The sequence below is a fragment of the Ochotona curzoniae genome, unplaced genomic scaffold (genome assembly GCF_017591425.1).
Source record: "Ochotona curzoniae isolate NIBS_2020 unplaced genomic scaffold, NIBS_Ocur_1.0 contig_291, whole genome shotgun sequence".
Lineage (NCBI taxonomy): Eukaryota > Metazoa > Chordata > Mammalia > Lagomorpha > Ochotonidae > Ochotona > Ochotona curzoniae.
Genome location: NW_024465649.1, coordinates 14,552,466 through 14,570,711, shown reverse-complemented (window position 1 = coordinate 14,570,711; position 18,246 = coordinate 14,552,466). Strand labels below are relative to the sequence as shown.

The 18,246-nt window shown below is 43.4% G+C and overlaps 1 protein-coding gene across 5 annotated transcripts in view; it reads left to right on the top strand.

Moving 5' to 3' along the window:
• The first annotated feature begins 9,292 nt into the window (after nucleotides 1-9,292).
• OSBPL9 (oxysterol binding protein like 9) overlaps nucleotides 9,293-18,246 on the top strand; it is a 139,696-nt gene continuing 130,742 nt past the window's right edge. For 2 of the 5 annotated variants that reach the window (XM_040978553.1, XM_040978552.1), the window contains exon 1: nucleotides 9,464-9,631. In XM_040978553.1, coding sequence (XP_040834487.1) covers nucleotides 9,521-9,631 — 111 coding nt within the window. In that variant the 5' untranslated portion in view covers nucleotides 9,464-9,520. Of the gene's footprint in view, nucleotides 9,632-18,246 lie in introns of all 5 variants that reach the window. The other 3 variants (XM_040978554.1, XM_040978551.1, XM_040978555.1) reach the window with 3 other exon arrangements.

Here is an 18,246-nt window from a genome sequence, read left to right as displayed (position 1 = left end):
CCACAATGATGGACATATGACTATGTATGAAGAATTACATCTTAGTAATGATATAGAGGAACTAGGTGGGGGGGGGGGATTTGGGGAAGGGATAAGGGAAATGCCAGGAGCCTATGGATTTGTATCATAAAATGATAATAATAATAATAAAATGTTTAAAAAACACAACAAAACAAAAGCATGTACGGTTTAAAGTAAATTAACTGACGGCAAGTCAATGAGAATTGAGCAAACAATTTTTAGGTTTGGAGAGAAAAAAATTTCAACTTACATGTGGGAAACTTGGTGGTAATTTGTTTTATTTTTATCATTATTACTCACATTAATTTTGAGAGACAGAGAGTCAGAGAGACAGACAGAGACAGCATGCCCATCACTGATTCATCCTCCAGCTGCCCTCAGTGGCCAGAACTGGACTGGGCTGATACCCAGGTTTCCCATTGGGTGGCAGACACCTTATCACTTGGCCATCATCTGATCATCTGTTGTTCCGTACGCTCTGTTTAGCAGGAAGATTGAATCTAAGAGCTGGACCTGGGGGCAGGCATTTGGAAAGTTCATGTCCTGTGTAGGAGTACCTGGGTTTAATTCTTATTTCTGTCTTTGATCCAGCCTCCTGCTAATGTGAACCTTGAAAGGCAGAAAGTAATGGTTCAAGAAGGTGGGTTCTTGCCACATCCCATGCAGGAGACCAAGATAGAGTTTTTGGGTCCTGGTTTCAACCTGGTTCAGTCCCAGCTGTTATTGGGATTTGGGGAGTAGAGCAGTGCAAGATCTTTCTCAACAGAGATTCTGGATAACAGATATTTATAAAGAAGTTGTAAACTTGAATGATTCGCTAAAGTTAACCTGGCTCTCTTTGTCTTCTGCTTAAGTCCCTGGGAAAATTTGAGCATCACAGAGGATCTGTCATTTGTCATGGCTGTTATTTGATAACTTACTTCATTGAGATCATGATACCTGACTTACAGCTTTCTTCAGCTTTCCAATCCCTGCTGTCATACAGATAATTCTGTGAGGAATTTGATGCTTACCACACAGAAAGCACCAGGAATGGTGGCCTCCCGGTCCTTTGGCTTTGAGATCTCTGGTAACCTGTACTTCTCTCTACACTGCAGCTTCCACTTCATGGCTACATCCACAGCCTTCCAATTATTTGTCACTGCTTCACCTTTAACTTCTAAAGCTTCTTCCTTGTTCTGATTTCAACCTCTACCCTCTCATCTCTCTTATTCTCTTTGAGTCCTTTCTGCCATTCTATCCTTCTCTTTTGTCATTATTGTGAATTTTCTGTGCTCTAACTTGATCTTCTCAACTCCTTTCTTCTCAACTGGGTGGTAGTAGGGGAACACCTACCCTATAAATCCTCCTAACCTTGGACAATTCCAGCCACACGTACCCTCTTCTCCTAGTCACATTGCTAAGAGCTGCTGGGAGAAAATGCCACAACAAATAAATCAGTGCTACCAGTACAGTATGTGTAGTATCTTCAAATTCAGCCTGGCCTTCTGCTACTTTTTCATTTGACCGAATCCCACCCTCTTGCCTTATATACTGTATCACCTTGACATTCACTATGTTTATCTACCCTTGACCCATCCCTCCTGCTTTGCTCCCTGTACCCGCCTGCAGAAGACCTTGTGATTCACAGAGAAAGATGTGTGGGGGTTCTTAATATTCTGCATTTGACTTTGAGGGTTTTTTTTTTTCCCCCAGGTCTGGACTTCTTCAGGCTTCTCTCATTCTTTCTCTTTTCTAACTGTTCATTCTCTGACTTTCCCCTGGCCTCTTCTCTAACTGTTGCTGTCCTCTAGAGTCTCACCCTGTGCCACACTCTACATCCTGGGTGATCTCAGTGCTGCCTATCCCTTCAGCCACCTTCACTGTATTGCAGTCTTGAAATTTGTTATCTTAATATTAGATGTCTTTCTTCACCTTCAAATAAATGTACTGACTTGCTCGTTAACCACGAGTCTTCATTTGGATGTGTCACCTGCTTCAAACTCAACACATTCTGGGAGCTGGCCTCTTGGTGCAGGTCATGCCTTTGGCTTTTTGAGGGAGTGAACCAGTCAAGGAAGATCTCTCTTTCTCTGTTTCTCCTGCTTGCTGTAAGTCTGTCTTTGAAATAAATAAAATAAATTCTTAAAAACACACTCAACATGTTCAACAGAAATCAGCGTTCTTTCCAACCCTCTCTCTTTCATGTGTTTCCAACCTGGAGTTCACCTGACTCCTCTCCTTTCGTAGCATCTCAACCTTTCTTGTCTTCATCCTAACCTTTCCATGTACTCTGTCCATGCTTTTACCCAGGCTCATTGACTCTCAGAGACTGATTTTCCTGACTCTGGTAAGGCATCAGTCCTCATGACAGCAGAGTTGCCCTTCTAAACCATATATATCCGACAACATCGCATTGTCTTGTCACAATATTCCACGTCACACTTATTAAGGATGTGTGAAAGAATTGCCTTCTGAGTTATAGGAGTGTGTATCTTGGTATGAAACATAGCAATGGGAAGATCAGTTCTAGCTGTGAGTGGACACCAGAGTGATAATCTACAGACTATCTCAAAGAGGAACTGCCATTTGAGTTGGGATTTCAATGCTAATACTTTCCCTAGGCAGCGAAAGTGGGGAAGGACATTCCAGGATGAGAGAATAGCAAGAGATAGGCAAGGAGGCAGTCATTCAAAATATGCTATCACAACAATAAATGAGTGCAACATTAAGGTGAAAAAATGTGCTAGGTTTTAGTGTGAGAGACAGAGAGGGAAGCAGAAAGCAAAAGCAAGGAGCGTAGTGCAAATTGGTTTCATACTCAATGTGGGCTGCTATGTCATAAATAGTACTCTTTTTTTTAAAGATTTATTTATTTTTATTGCAAAGTCAGATATATATATGAGGAGAGACAGAGAGGAAGATCTTCCGTCTGATGATTCACTCCCCAAGTGAGCGCAACGGCCAGTGCTGCACCAATCCAAAGCCAGGAGCCAGGAACCTGCTTCAGGTCTCCCACATGGGTGCAGGGTCCCAAGGCTTTGGCCTGTCCTCAGCTGCTTTCCCAGACCACAAGCAGGGAGCTGGATGGGAAACAGGGCTGCTGGAATCAGAACTGGTGCTCATATGGGATCCGGGGAGCACATTCAAGGTGAGGACTTTAGCTGCTAGGCCATGCTGCCGGGCCCATAAATAGCATTCTTATACTGGAGGTTTAGGAGCAAGCAAGTCAATTACCTAAAGAAACTACTTTTTCCTTGAATTTCCTTTTTCCTTTTTTTTTTTTTTTTTTTTACAGAGTAACTTATTTTTATTGCAAGATCAGATATAGAGAGAGGAGGAGAGACAGAGAGGAAGATCTTCCATCCAATGATTCACTCCCCAAGTGAGCACAACGGTGTTGTGCCAATCTGAAGCTAGGAGCTGGGAACCTCCTCCAGGTCTCCCTCACGGGTAAAGGATCCTAACGCTTTGGGCCATCCTCAACTGCTTTCCCAGGCCACAAGCAAGGAGCTGGATGGGAAGTGGAACAGCAGGGACTGGAGCCGGCACCCATATGAGATCCTGGTGTGTTCAAGGTGAGGACTTCACCCACTAAGTCACTGCGTTGGGCCCCCTTGACTTACGTATATTGAGACAAATGGTATCGAAGATGTATTCCTCTAATCTACTAGCTCCTCCAAGCCAACTCAAATAAATATATAAAATGTAAGTTTAAACCTATGTTTCTATGCCTCCCCTTTTCTTAAGATCGGCTGTAGCCGCTAGGCAGGTTGGCACCACTGCCACTGCCTTAGTGTCTAACAAGGAGGCTCTGTGCTAAACTTGAGGCTGCACAAATGACCAAACCCTTAGGTTGAGGAATTAGACACCAAAGAAGAAACAACAAAACAAAACAATGCTATCAGGTGTTTCATATTATTATATGGAAGGCTATGGTAATGGCCTAGTACTTCAGTCCCTTCAATTCCATGTGAGAGACTGGAGTTCTGGTTCTCTTGATCCAGTTAGTGTAGAGTGAAGGAGTGAAGCAAGCAAAAGGTTTCTTTCTACATATTGCTCTCTCTCTCGCTCTCTCTCTCTTCCTCTCTCTGTGAATGTATCTCTCTGTTTCTCCTTTGAAATAAATAAAATGAAAAAAGATGTCTTGGGCTCTGTTAAAATTTTTTAAGACACAAAGGGATGAATAATCAGTTCTACCTAAAGGAGAAGGATATCAATAAAACCCTGGAAACTTAGGGTATCTGGGATTGGGATCTGTAGAACATTAGAAGTAAAAGGTAGGGCCCAGTGCAGTAGTCTAGTGGCTAAAGTTCCTGCCTTGATCACGCTGGGATCCCATATGGCCGCTGATTCTATACCTGGCAGCTCCACTTCCCATCCAGCTCCCTGCTTGCAGCCTAGGAAAGCAGTCAAGGATGGCCCAAAGCTTTGGAACCCTGTACCCGCATGGGAGACTTGGAAGAGACTCCTGGTACCTGGCTTCAGATCAGTTCAGCTTTGGCCATTGTGCTCACTCAGATGCAAGGTCTTCCTCTGTCTTTCCTCCTCTTTGTATATCTGACTTTGCAAATAAATAAATAAATAAATATACAAATAAATAAATCTTAAAAAAAGAAGGAAAGGATAAAAGATCAGTTCATTTTTCTTTTCTCTAACTAAAACATTCATAGAACCTAGATGTCCTAAAATATTTTTTCTCCCTTCCCTAAATACTTTTAGGTTCCAAATCATAGCCAAGTTTTCTTAAACTCGATGCTTCTTACTCTCCAACTAGAAGAAGGATAGGAACTATCCAGGACTTGTTTATGGACAGAATAAGCCATGTCTCATTTCACTTTTCCTAAATTTGAGCATAATCTCCTTTTTTTTCCCCTACACCCAGCAAAGGACTGCTTCCTATAATTTTCTGTTTTCCTTTAAGAAGGCAGCGTTCTGGAAATGCTGTTTTATTTAATGGATAACACATGCCAACCAAATATGACAATAATAATGGCCAAAACAAAAAGCAGTTGGTGAGAAGTTTAGGGGGAAAAAGCAGTCTACCACCAACAACAGAAGGCAGTATGGAGTAATTTGCACCTACACTCCAGGCTGTGAAAAAGTTAGAAATTATTTTTGCTAGAGACTAAAACAAAAAAAAATCACATTTCTGAACAGCTGTGTAAAGGAAGGAACTGTTATTTTGAAAAAATGCAATCCATTTTTGTTGTTTGCTTTTCAATAGAACCCAAGCGTGGCTACTTACATGATTAGTCATTACACAAGTTTCAAACTTTGGTGTTGTCTCTGATCCTCTCCTGTCTCTCCCTGTCCCGTCCATTGTTTTAAAATCTTATCTCCAAACCCTTTCTTAGTAAATACACAGTAAGAGTATCTTTCTATTATCCATCCCTGATGTCATTGTCCAAGCCTGGACTCCTTATTTCTTATTTGTCTTTTTAAAAAGCCTCTTTGTCTTCCCATTGTCAATAAGATCCCTATTTATCTTATCTTCAGTTTTGTTCCAAGAAAATCTTTTCAAAATTATGTCTTCCTGGGCCCGGCGCGGTGGCGCAAGTGGTTAAGGTCCTCGCCTTGCACACCCGGGATCCCATATGGGTGCCGGTTCTATCCCGGCAGCCCCACTTCCCTTCCAGCTCCCTGCCGGTGGCCTGGGAAAGCAGCCAAGGACGGCCCAAAGCTTTGGGACCCTGCACCTGCGTGGGAGACCCCGAAGAGGCTCCTGGCTTCAGATCAGCATAGCATCGGCCGTTGCGCTCACTTGGGGAGTGAATCATTGGGCGGAAGATCTTCCTCTCTGTCTCTCCTCTCTGTATATCTGCCTTTCCAATAAATAAAAAAATAATAAAAATTAAATCTAAAAAAAAAATTATGTCTTCCAATTTATTTTTCTTCCAAATGGCAGGATAAACTAGTTCCAATTTCTGTCTTATGATGTTTAGGAGTTAACATCATTTATACCTGGGTCATATACAAGACATTTATTTATACACAAATACTTACAGCTAGATGAAATGAATCCAGGGTAAAAAGACCCAGATTCTAATTCTAGTTTTCTGTTTACTAGTTATGTAACTTTTGGCAAGTTCTAGTGTTCTTCTCTATAATAATACATATTTATTTTTTAAAGTCAGAGGCGCAGAAATACAGAAAGCATGAGACCTTGCTTCCTCAGACGTCTCCAATAGCTAGCACTGGACAGGCTGAAGACAGTTACCTCATCTAGGTCTCTCACATGAGCAGCAGGGGGCCCAGACACTTGGGCCATCTTCTTCTGCTTCTCCAAGGCTGTTAACAGGGGGCTGGGTTGGAAGTGGGGCATCTGAGATATGCAATGCCCCTATGGCCCAACAGCAGGCAGCTTTACCAATTATGCCACAATGCCAGCCCCAACAATCCAAATCTCGAAGGATTACTGGGGGGATTAAACAAGTAAATGTCAGAAATGCCTTCAGCATTATCCTTGAAATTTAGTAGATCAGTTTCAATGTAAAACATACATCAGAATCTAGCAATGATTAAGCACCTTTGTGGGCCCAGCACTGAGCAAGGTTCTAAGACTGTAGTGTTCCTGCTCTCTTTTTAAAATTTTTCTCTTTTTAAAAGATTCATTTATTTGAAAGGCAGAATTGGAGAGAGAGAGAGAGAGAAAGGGTGGGAGAGAGAGAGAATTGGTTGTGTCTTCTGCTTCATGCCCCAAATGACCACAGTGGCTTGAGCTGGGTCAGGCAAAAACCAGGAGCCTGTAACTCCATCCAGCTTTCCCACAAGGATGCCAGGACCCACGCATCTTCTGCTGCTTTCCCAGGTGCATTAGCATGGAGCTGGATAAGAAGTGGAGCAGCAGGGCTAGAATCAGAACTCCAATATGGGATGTCTGCAATGCATTTAGCTGCTTAACTTGCTGTGCCATAACAGCAAGCTCCCCATCTCCTGCCCAGATTCCCTATTTATAAAATGTGGCATCTGATACACTCAGAGTTATTGTGATGGTTAAATGTGATAAGGCATATAATATTTCTGGCAGAATTTCTAGCACAGAAAAGATAACAAATGGTGAAATTAATCAGAAATAAAATATCCAAAAGGCAAGGGAGCAGTTTTGTATTATGCTCAGTTGTGCATATCTGTGCCCTGGTTATCCAGGCATTACTGTCCATCAGGCACTGTTGTAAGCTCCTTATAAGCTCATTTAATCCTCAAAGCAATCCTCTGCAGGCAGTTAGTGTTGTGAGTCACATCTTAAAGAGTGAATGTGAGGGGAAGCTAAAGCATAGAGAAATTAGAAAACTTGCCTAACACTACATAGCTACTAAGTAATGGATCTGGGTTTCAAACTGAGGTATAGTGACAACCAGGCCATGTTTTAAGAATTGCATTGTTAGGCAGTTTCATCACTGTGTGAACATCAGAGAGTAGACTTGCACAAATCTAGAGGGTCTAGGTGCTACACAACTGAAGAGGATCTATAGCCCATTTTAAACTTTTTAATTTTTACTTTTCAAATTTTGTCATTAAAAACTAAGACACAAACACACCTGCTGGCCTAGGACTACACAGGATGTCAGGATCATTAGTGTTACTGTATTCTGCCTCCACATCTCATTTCGTTGGAAGGTCTTCAAGGGCAGTGGCACAGTCATCTCCTGTTTCTGAAATACCTCCTGGAGGACTTGCCGGAGGTTGTTTCATGGTTACCCCAGAGAGAAGGACACAGAGATCTTTCATCTGCTGCTTCATTTCCCAAATGACCTCAATGACCGAGCTGAGCTTATCTGAAGCCAGGAGCCTGGAGCTTCTTCCAGGTCTCTCACATAGGTGCAGGGGCCCAAGGAACTGGACCTACCTCTGCTGCTTTCCTAGGCCACAGGCAGGGAGCTGGATGGGAAGTGGAATAGTCAGGGATAGACCCAGCAGCCATATGGGAAACGAGTGGTGCAGGTGGTGGTGCCTGTTGAACCACAGCACTGGCTTCAAACTTTCCTTCCCCCTTTTTAAAAATAAGAATCAACACACTGTAAAATAATAATAATAAACAAAATAGTAAATACATACACCAATAACACAGTCATTTTTTTTTTGTCACAATCAAATATTGAGTATTGTACCTAATTGTGTGTGCTATGCTTTCCTAGGACTGGCCGGCTTTCAGATGACTATGTTTACAGCAGCACCATCCTTAAACATCTGAATTACACAATACAGTAAGAGTACAAACGGCTCCAGGTCACTAGGCAATAGCAATTTTTTTGAGCTCCATTATGTTCTGAGGTGACCACTATAACATACATGTTCTGTTCCTAACCAACACGGTTGCTAAATGGCCTGTGACTGCGGCATGGCTCCAGAGTTCATGTGCTTAATTCCTAAAGTTTGAACCTCCAGACAAAAACTGCTTCATTTTGCCTCCACCTCACAAACCCATGTTCTGTGCTCTGTCTCCCTCTGCCAGATTTCACGTTTCTCCCTCTCCTGAAAATCAGTAAAATAACATTTCTTAGCACCTTTAGTCTGAAAAAACAAAACAAAAACCCTTGTTGATCTTACTTCGCTTTCCGGAATTCCTCCAGCCAAGCACAGACTCAGTTTCTAGCTCTGCATGGCCCTTTCTGAGAAGCCTGCACTGACCGTCCAACCTGACGGACCCGTGCACTGGCTTTCTCTTCGATTAGGTCAACTCCGTCACTCTGCGGGAAAGTGTCCGCTATCAGGATCGCAGAGCTGTTTTTGTGATGGAATGTAGGCTCTTAGATTACAACAGGCGTTCACTGTTGTATTCCCTGGGCCTTGAACTGTGAATGCCCGGATATTGCAGGTGGCTATTAACGCCTTACACTGCCCTTGCAAGTGGTAAGTGACTTGGTCAGCCACTTTTTCCCTGATCCGCTATTCCTGTTATACTGACCTCCTTGCTGTCCCTTCAATACAGCAGACACACTCACGGTCTGTTATTCCTTTGCCTTAGGGGGGTTTCCTCCTTCTGGCTCTGTTGTTCAAAGTTAACTTTTTCATTCAAGTGTTCTCAATTTGGGAACTTAAAGGAGCAGTCTTAGCTCTCTCTAGCCTTAACGTTTTTTCTCCATGACATTTACTATTTTTTTTTTTCTCATGGAACCTACTATATACCTTTGCCTGCTCCCGCCTCCCTCACCCATCAGGAAGGCTGTGCTATTTCCTAACGTCCAGAAAACTGCCTTGAGCACAGCAAATACTTGTTTAACGATGTATTCGCGTAAATGAGTATCACGTGTGAAATCTTTTGGACGGGTAAGGTATCAGCACGCCTAATTATCCTCGTGCCTGCCTTTTCACATCCCCGGCTTGTTACTCCTCGTAAGCACAATAGGCACTCCGACACGGCGCGTTCCAAAGCACTCGTAGTGGGCGTGGCTCGGCGAATCCACAGCGCGAGGCCGCCTTCGACCCCGCCCCCGCCCTGGAGGCCCCGCCCCCCGCATGCCGAAGGCCATATAGGCGAGTGACGTCAGGCCGTTTGTTGTCATTAGCGGCTCCCAAGATGGCGTCCATCGTGGAAGGGCCGCTGAGCAAATGGACTAACGTGATGAAGGGCTGGCAGTACCGTTGGTTCGTGCTGGACTACAACGCAGGGCTGCTTTCCTACTACACGGTGAGCCCTCGGGGGGAAAGCTCCGAGCACCCCAGCGCCGCGCTCCGGGTGTGGAGGCGGGGGCCGGGGTCTGGGGTGGCGGGGCTGAGAGGTTGCTAGGCTGGGGGTGCCGCCGTACGGGAGGGTTCCCTCGTGAGGGAGGGCTTTGCGTCCCGGACAACCAATGGGGGTGAAGGAGATGCGGGCACTGCCAGTCGGTCTGACTTACGGAGTGGGGGCGAGCCGAGTTTTTTGTGAGGTCTGGTGTCAGGCTGTGGTGGGGTCCCACCCAGCCGTGAGCGGAAATGGGTGGTCGTGGGTCCTGATGGAGAGGCTCCGGCCGTGCCTGGTGTGCTGTGTTGTTCTGCTGTCGTGAACTTTACACTGTGCCCACCCCAGGCTCTGTGAGCCGGGCCCCACCCCTTAGCTCCCCTGCACCGCTTTCTCTGAACAGTGGCTAGACGAGACTGACCAGGTCTAAAGGTCACCCTCGGACCCACACCGAGGGGTCTGAAATCTTCCTGTCAGTCGGGGCTGAGTGTCTCCTTCAGGGGACGCACCCCTCGGTGCAGCGGGACGCGAGCGTCAGCGACCGCCAGCGACCGCCAGCGACCGCCAGCGACCGCTTAACTTTTGAGAGCAGAGGCTGTCCTCCGCGCCAGTCTTTTGTTAACCCAGGGAAAGAAGAGGGAGAGTGCGGTGTCCCTTGAAAGTTACATTGTGGAGGAGGACTGGGTTCAGGGACTCGCTGATGCTAGCACGTGTCAGTGGCTGTGGCCAAACCGATGAACGCCTGCGAATCTGGTCTGATGATCGCCTCCGCCCCATTTGCAATAGAAATGGAAGGTGGGTGGAACTAGAGGGAAATTACTTCCGAAGGTACTTTCTTGGAATGCAGTGTAGTTAATAATAACCACGGAGAGGGAGGCAGCTACTTCAAAGGAAAAGATAGAATGTCTTGGAAGCTTCAGGGATTCTTTGAAGGTGAAGAAAAATAAGAATATGAAAGAAGAGCTAACGTTAATGTCTTTCTTCCCTCATTTACACAATACGGAGCTCCTGCTTGTCTTGTGTGTGTGTGTGTGTGTGTGTGTGTGTGGTGGGGTGGGGTGGGGTGGGGGGGGGAGCTACTGGCAGGAATCCACGGTGAGGAAGTCAGGAGCCGTTCTCTTCCCTGGAGCTTCCAGTCCAATCTAGGGGGTCACTTCATCTTACTGAGTAATTCCATGAGGTGGGTCTTCATTATCCCTGTTTTAAGATCCCCATTTCACAGTGTGCTCAAGATCACATAGCAGCAGTTAAGTGGTGAAATCAGGGTGCCGACTTCTCAGCCTTCTTTCTTCCCACTGTACTTTACTTCTTCCACTATGGCGGGGGGGGGGGGGGGAGAAAAGTGCAAGCTGTGAATTACTAAAGGCACGCTTGCGAAAGTAGACGTTATTTCTTCCGCCATCCTCAACCATCCACTTCCTTTCTCGACATAATTTTTAAAGGGAAAAAGGCTAAACATGAATGAGTCTTACACATATTGTTCAAGATTATCTTTTGGAAGGCATGAAAGAGAAGCAGCTGAATATTATGTTCTGAAAAGCCTGGAATTATGAAATCCCATGACTCAGATAAATGTAGGGTAATAATGGGTTTCAGAAGTTGTGATAGTCAGAAAACCTCATGGAACCTGTTCAAGGTACGATAATTTCAGTGAGTGGCACTGTGGAATTAAGTTACTCTATAAATCCAGAGTTTTATGGTCTCAGTCAAGGGCCGTAGTGGCCCTGATCTGGGGTTGTTGGCAGCTCCTAGTCCAGATAGAAGTTTCCTTTTTGCTGTTGTTCTTCCTTTGATGTGTTCTTTTTCTACCTCCTTTCCTTTTTAGTTTTTGAGTACTTGGATGAGTGACTCTCCATCTCACTGGCTACACAAAGGCTTTTCATATACTTTTTATTTTTCCTTCACATTTAAACTACCTTTTGATCTACAACGTAATGGTTCAGCGGTATCGTATTTCCTGCTAATGACAGCTTAGAAGTCCCCCCCCCCCCCAGTACTTCTGTGTTAAGCTGTTTTCATGCAGGAAATCATGTGCTGTTTTGTGAAAATAAAATGATACCCAAACCAAATTATAAAAGTTTGGCAACTATGAGGTAGTGGGGGAAGATAGGCATTCATTTCATAGGAATATACGAGACACATTGAATGTTGATGAAGAGCTATATCTACTTGGGCACTCTGCTTCATTGCAGTAGGATTTGAGGACAGACATTGGTGATTTGTCTGTAGCTGATAGCTTGGAGCTGCCTAAATGAAGAATTAGCTGTACAGTCTGTTAAGCAGGGCAGTGAAGAGCAAGTGATTTTATTCATTGTTTCTGAAGTTGTGGGCTCTAGTCTTGCTCTGTGATTGAAGGTCTGTTTGAGGGTAAGATGAAGACCCAGACTGGTCCTGCTTTCAAGTTGGCCTGTATGAGAACTGATACCGAGTTAATCGCAAAATTGGATTAGGCTTGCTGCAGTTACTGTGAACGGAATACAGTCAACACAAGCTTTGCTTCACCCCTGGAGCCTCACCAGACTTAACCACAGGGAATAGAGTGGTTGTTGCGCTAATTCTTGCGTTTTATATTCTCCTATTGTTTTCACAATCTGTGACGCTTGAATTTTGAAAGAGTTACTGATTACCACCTTGAGGAAAGTAGATTTAGGCAGTCTTTTTAGCTCAAACTCAATTATTAGAAATGTAATAGACTGTAATTCATTTAGCAAGCATTTATTAAGGCCAGCTTTGTAATAGGCATTATATTATATATCCTGGGAGTATAACCCTGACAAAGAGCAAATTTCTCCATGTAGAAACTTGTGATGTGGCAGAGAAGACACTGAGGCTTAATTTTTAAAAAGTGTGACAAATCCCGCAATAGAAATAATAGAGTGCTATGAGAACGCTGCTGGAAAAGGCCAGGGAGGTATTTGAGCTGAGGCTTTCAGGGTAAAAGGAGACGGGCATTTCAGGGAGTACGAAAGAATGTGCGTATATTGAGACTGTAATGTACATTAAGAGGATATTGAGAATTTCCAAGCAGCTTTAGTGTAAAGGTGTATGTGGAAGATAATAGGAGATTAAACCCAGAAGGCAGTTAGGCCCATAAATCAGGCCTGGGGATAAAGATCTCTTGGGTTATAGCACGTAATGTTTTAGTGGAATTTTAAAAAATTAGATACTCAGAGAGGGCTAAGGCTATACATTTGGAAAAAGTCATGTCAACCCCCAACGGTGCATGTGAAACATAATCGCAAAGGAAGATGAGAAGGGATGGAAGACTGAGGGCTCTAGGCACAGAAGTAGTTGGAAGGTAGCACGTAAGTGGGGTTTGTGTCCTTTTTGAATTTATCCAGTGCCTTTAAATTTTTTTTTATTTATTTATTTGAAAGTTGGTGACAGAGAGAGGAGAGAGGAGAGGAGAGAGAGAGGGAGGGAGCCTTCCAAGTGCTGATTCATTCCCCAGATGGCAAAAGAGCCAGCATTGAGTCAGGTGTGGAAGCCCCATGAGCCAGGAGCTTCTTCCTGGTCTACCATGTGGATGCAGGACTTAAACACTTGGGCCAGCTTGTTATTTTTCCAGGCCATTATCAGGGTGTTGGACTGGGAGAAGAGGACAGGAACTGGTGCCTAAATGGGGTGCCAGTGTAGCAGGCAGTGGCTTTCCTTGCTACACCACAATGCTGACCTCTATCCAGTGTTTTTTTTTTTTTTAACAACTTTTTAAAAAAATTATTATTAAAGATTTATTTTTGATGATGTTTACATAGTTAAGAAGGATGCATGGCCATGTGGATCACTGATTAGGATGGGAAGGATCAAGGATTAGGGAATATTGGATGAGACCCTTGTTTCCAATTTTCTTTATCTTCCTATATCTGGTCTGGGGGAAAGGGCCGGGGAAGGGAAGAAGCTGCACCCTCTATTCTAACCATATCAGCACCTGGTGATGGGGAACAGCCACCTGATGTCATTGAAGGTGCCAGGTGTGAAACATGCTCCGAGGATTCTGCTTAGGTGGTGTCGATAGTTCTGAAATACTGTTGATTTTATTGCTCCAAGGATGAGAAAATCCTTTTAAGGTCCATTGGTTGACACAGTCCATTTCAATGTCTGCATTTGCCTAGATACTTGCTGTCAACGCTTGGCTGGGGTAGTTGACCAGTTTGTTTTGCCCACCATCCTTTGCTGTGGTACTAGATGTCCTCTGGAGGCCTCAGTGGATTGCCGTGTTTCCCATGTGCATCTGCGCAGGCCATCCACTGTCCTGTCTTAGCAACTGAGGAGGCCCAGTTCTGATACACGCAACTCCACGGTCAGACTACAGTTCCTTTGATTCCTCCTGTGGTTGGAGTTCCAACTGTTCAGTTGTGGGACAAAGGGGTCCCCAAAGAAACCTCATCTGAAGTGGCTATCCGGTGTTTATTGAGTACATACTGCATGCCTGGCTCTTTGCTAGGAATTGGGGTTAAAGTGGCAAGTAAGAGGACTCCAGGCATGCTGTCAGCTGGGGGATATATCAATTAGGAGCTAATATGAGGAGAGCTATGGTATTGAGAGGGGAGGGGTTCATGGGTGGTTTTACTTGGGGAGTTAGGAAAGGTGTAATAGAAGAAGCAGGTTTGCTGTTACCTGAATGGGTGTGAAGTAACCATGGGAGTGGAGGGGCAACTGCTTGAGATAAAAGGAAAAAGAACTTTCTGGTATTTTTTGTTTTGTTTTTAGCTTGTCAGCCCTGTAACTTGGATTGTGAAAGTGGTGGTAATGAAAGATGAGCTGGAGAACTGAGCAGAGGCCAGAGAATGAAAGGCTTTTTGGCAAATGTTGATAAGGATGAATTTGAACCTTATCTCCAGGGCGGTGGCGAGCAGTTTCAGGATTGTTAGTGTGCTTTATCAGAGGAAAAGAATTTAATACAGAAGATTTCTGATGTGTATAAGAGGAAAGAGGGGAAAAAAATGAATTCCTGTCATCTAGCTTGTATAACTGTCATTATATAGCCAATCTCGTTTTAGCAGTATTCTCATTGCCTCTTTCCTTCTCCATTGGATTATTTTAAAGTAGATTCCATATTACTGTAGTTCATTTGTGCATATTTCATGCATATGATTATACAAGCTAAGGTCTCTCTATTTAAAGGATGGTATCCAAATATCATTATTGCAGTTATATAGCAGTGCTAATTTAATAATGCCTAGTATCCAGGGTTCTCAGTTCCTTTGATTATGTCAAACATAATATGTCTCACCATTTGGTTTCAGTCAATATTCCAAAGAAGATCTACAAATAAAATTCATGAGTCCCATTAATCTATGGGTTTCTCATTCTATCTCTTGTTTGAAAGACCTGGTCATTTGCTCTGTAGAGTTTTCTATAGTCTGGATTTTGTTAGGGATCGTGTTTTGCTATGTTTAAACATGCAGGAATGTAAAGCAAGTTTCATGTTATAAATGAGGATAGTGGGGCTGGCAATGTAGCATAGCACATTAAGTAAGCCTCTACCTGTGACATGGGCATCCCCTATAGACTCCAGTCCAGTCCACTTCTGATCCATTGCCTACTGATGGCTTGGGAAAGCAGTGGAGGATGGCTTGACCTCCTGCTCCCATGTGGGTCACCTTGAAGAGACTCCTGGCTCCTGGCCTCAGATCTGCCCAGTTTTGTCCATTAGGGCCATTTGAGGAGTGAACCAACAGATGGAAGAGTGCTCTCTCTCTCTTCTCTTCATTCTCTTTAACTGTCCCCCTTTTTTTTTTTTAAGATTTATTTTATTTTCATTGGGAAGGCAGCTAGAGAGGAGGAGAGACAGAGATCTTCCGTCCGGTGATTCACTCCCCAAGTGACCGCAGTGGCCGGTGCTGCGCCAATCCAAAGCCAGGAGCCAGAAACTTCTCCAGGTCTCCCATGCGGGTGCAAGGTTCCAAGGCTTTGGGCCATCCTCAACTGCTTGCCCAGGCCATAAGCAGGGAGCTGGACGGGAAGTGGAGCTGCTGGGATTAGAACCGGTGCCCATGTGTGATCCCGGCGCTAGGCCACCATGCCAGGCCCTGACTGTGCCTTTCTTTTTAAAAAAGATTTATTTATCTTTGTTGGAAAAGCTGAGTTATAGAAGAATGAGATACAGAAAGATCTTCCTTTCACTGGTTCACTCCCCAAGTGGCTGCATTGGCTGGAGCTAAGCTGATCTGAAACTGGAAGCCAGGAACTTCTTCCAGGTCTCCCACATGGGTGCAGGGTCTCAGATACTTTGGCTGTCCTCTAATGCTTTGTCCAGCCACAAGCAGGGAGCTGGGTGGGAAGTGGAGCAGCAAGGACACGAATGGGTGCCTGGTGGATGCAAAGTAAAGATTTAGCTACTGAGCTATTGCATCAGACCCAACTCTGCCTTTCAAATAAATAAACATTTTTTATAGAGAGAATATAGTTAGGATATAATTAGTACAGTAAAGAAATGGGACTAACTATAAGCTAACTATAAGCTAGAGGGTTATATGAGAAACTAGTTGAAATTGTAAAATATGGATTATTTTGTCATTACCCTTAAGTCTAAACCTGCTTCTTAATTTGAAATTTTTTAATCACATTTTGAAGAGAAGGTTAGAGCTAATGAATTAATTACCTGGATCATTCAAGATAGTCTTTGTAAAGGGAAACATTAGTGATACCATCTGTTCTTTACTGTTAAACAGTGACTGGAAGAGACTCATAATGACTTTGCATTTTAAAACCACTGCTAGGCAAAACACATTTAGAATTTTTTTTTTTGGCAGTGCTTAGCAGTAACTAGAAAAAGGGTAAAAAAAAATTGCCTAATTTTTAGATTTTAGGTTTTCAAACAGCTTTAGTGTATATATTTGTCTTCTGCATATGTAAAAGAGATAGTTCAGATTTTCCCAGAAAGATATCAGTGCTATTCTCATAAATGTTTAAATATGAACTTATATTCTCCTAAATAAGCTGTTCCTGATTATATCGACTGTGATTTTCATTAAGCGTGTATGGTATGTTTTATTTATTTATTTTTTGGTATATTTTAATATGTGTAAGAACCCCTTATCTGAAATGTTTGGAACTAGAAGTATTTTAGGTTTTTTTCCTTCAGATTTTGCAACATTTACGTGTGTGTGTGTAGTTTGGAGATAGGCCTCAAATCTAACCATAAGGTTTGTTTCTGTTCACATGCTTTACACATCTAGTCTTAATTACTTGTATTTAATACTTTTAATGCACCTGCATTTTGATCACACGTGAGGTCAAGTGTGGAATTTTCTTCTGATGCCATATTGGCATTAAAAAGTTTTCAATTTGGAAATATTTCAGATTTCAGAATTTTGTATTAGCCATCCTAAATCTATAGTTTAGTTCTAATAGAGGAATCTTTACATTGTAAAAGGAACAAAAGAAAACCTGTTTTAACTCAAAAGGTGGTATCAGTGGGAGGAAGAGTATGAACAATTTATCTTTTGCTTTGCTTGAATGTGGTTGGCAGTCTTGATTTTCCCCCCCCCCCCTTTTTCAAAACTCCCGAGTCTTGCTCATATAACTCTTTTGGGTATTTAATCATTTCACTTTGTTATAACTAACCTTATCTCTAAAACATTCTTTATCTGTACAAGTTGTAAAGTCCTTGATGGCAGTGTGTGCTGAGCATTATCACCTTCAAGCTTTACGGTGTAACACTTTAGAGGATGGTACGTCCAAGGTCCTTAACCGTTCAAGTAGGCTTAGCAGTGAGATGCAGAAATCTAACTGAAATTTTTGTTCCCATAACCTTGTAAGTGTTACACACTATACTGATAGCAAAATTTTGTTTCCATGGTTCTTTAAAACCTGATTGAGTTTATATTATCAACAGTGGCTTTTGTTTAATCATCCAGAGCTTAAAACTGTGTGGGATCTCAGTGTCAGTGTAGACATGTAGTGGGTAAAGCTGCCACCTGCGACACTGGCATCTCACATGGGTGCTGATTTGTGTCTGGGCTGCTCTGCTTCCAATCCAGCTCCCTTTTTTCTTTTCTTCTTCTCTCTTTTTTTTTTTTTAAGATTTATTTATTTATTGGAAAGTCAGATATACAGAGAGGAGGAGAGACAGAGAGGAAGAGCTTCTGTCTGATGATTCACTCCCCAAGTGAACGCAGCAGCTGATGCTATGCTGATCCGAAGCCAGGATCCAGGAACTTCTTCTGGGTCTCCCACACGGGTGCAGGGTCCCAAGGCTTTGGGCCGTCCTCAACTGCTTTCCCAGGCCACAAGCAAGGAGCTGGATGGGAAGCAGAGCTGCTGGGATTAGAACCAGCACCCATATGGGATCCTGGTGCGTGCAAGGCAAGGACCTTAACCACTATGCTATCACGCCGGGCCCAACTTTTATTCTTTTAATGCAGTTTAGGTTTTTGATACTTTATTTGTTTTTAGTATGATGTGAGGTAAAGATACAACTTGATTCTTTTTTTTTTTTTTTTTTTTCTAAAGAGACAGAGAGATCTTCCATCCATTAGTTCATTCCCGAAATGGCCACAATGGTCAGAGCTGTGCCATTCTGACTGGGAGTTAGTAGTTTCTGGGTTTCCCAAATGCATCCAGAGGCCTGAAGGTTTGGG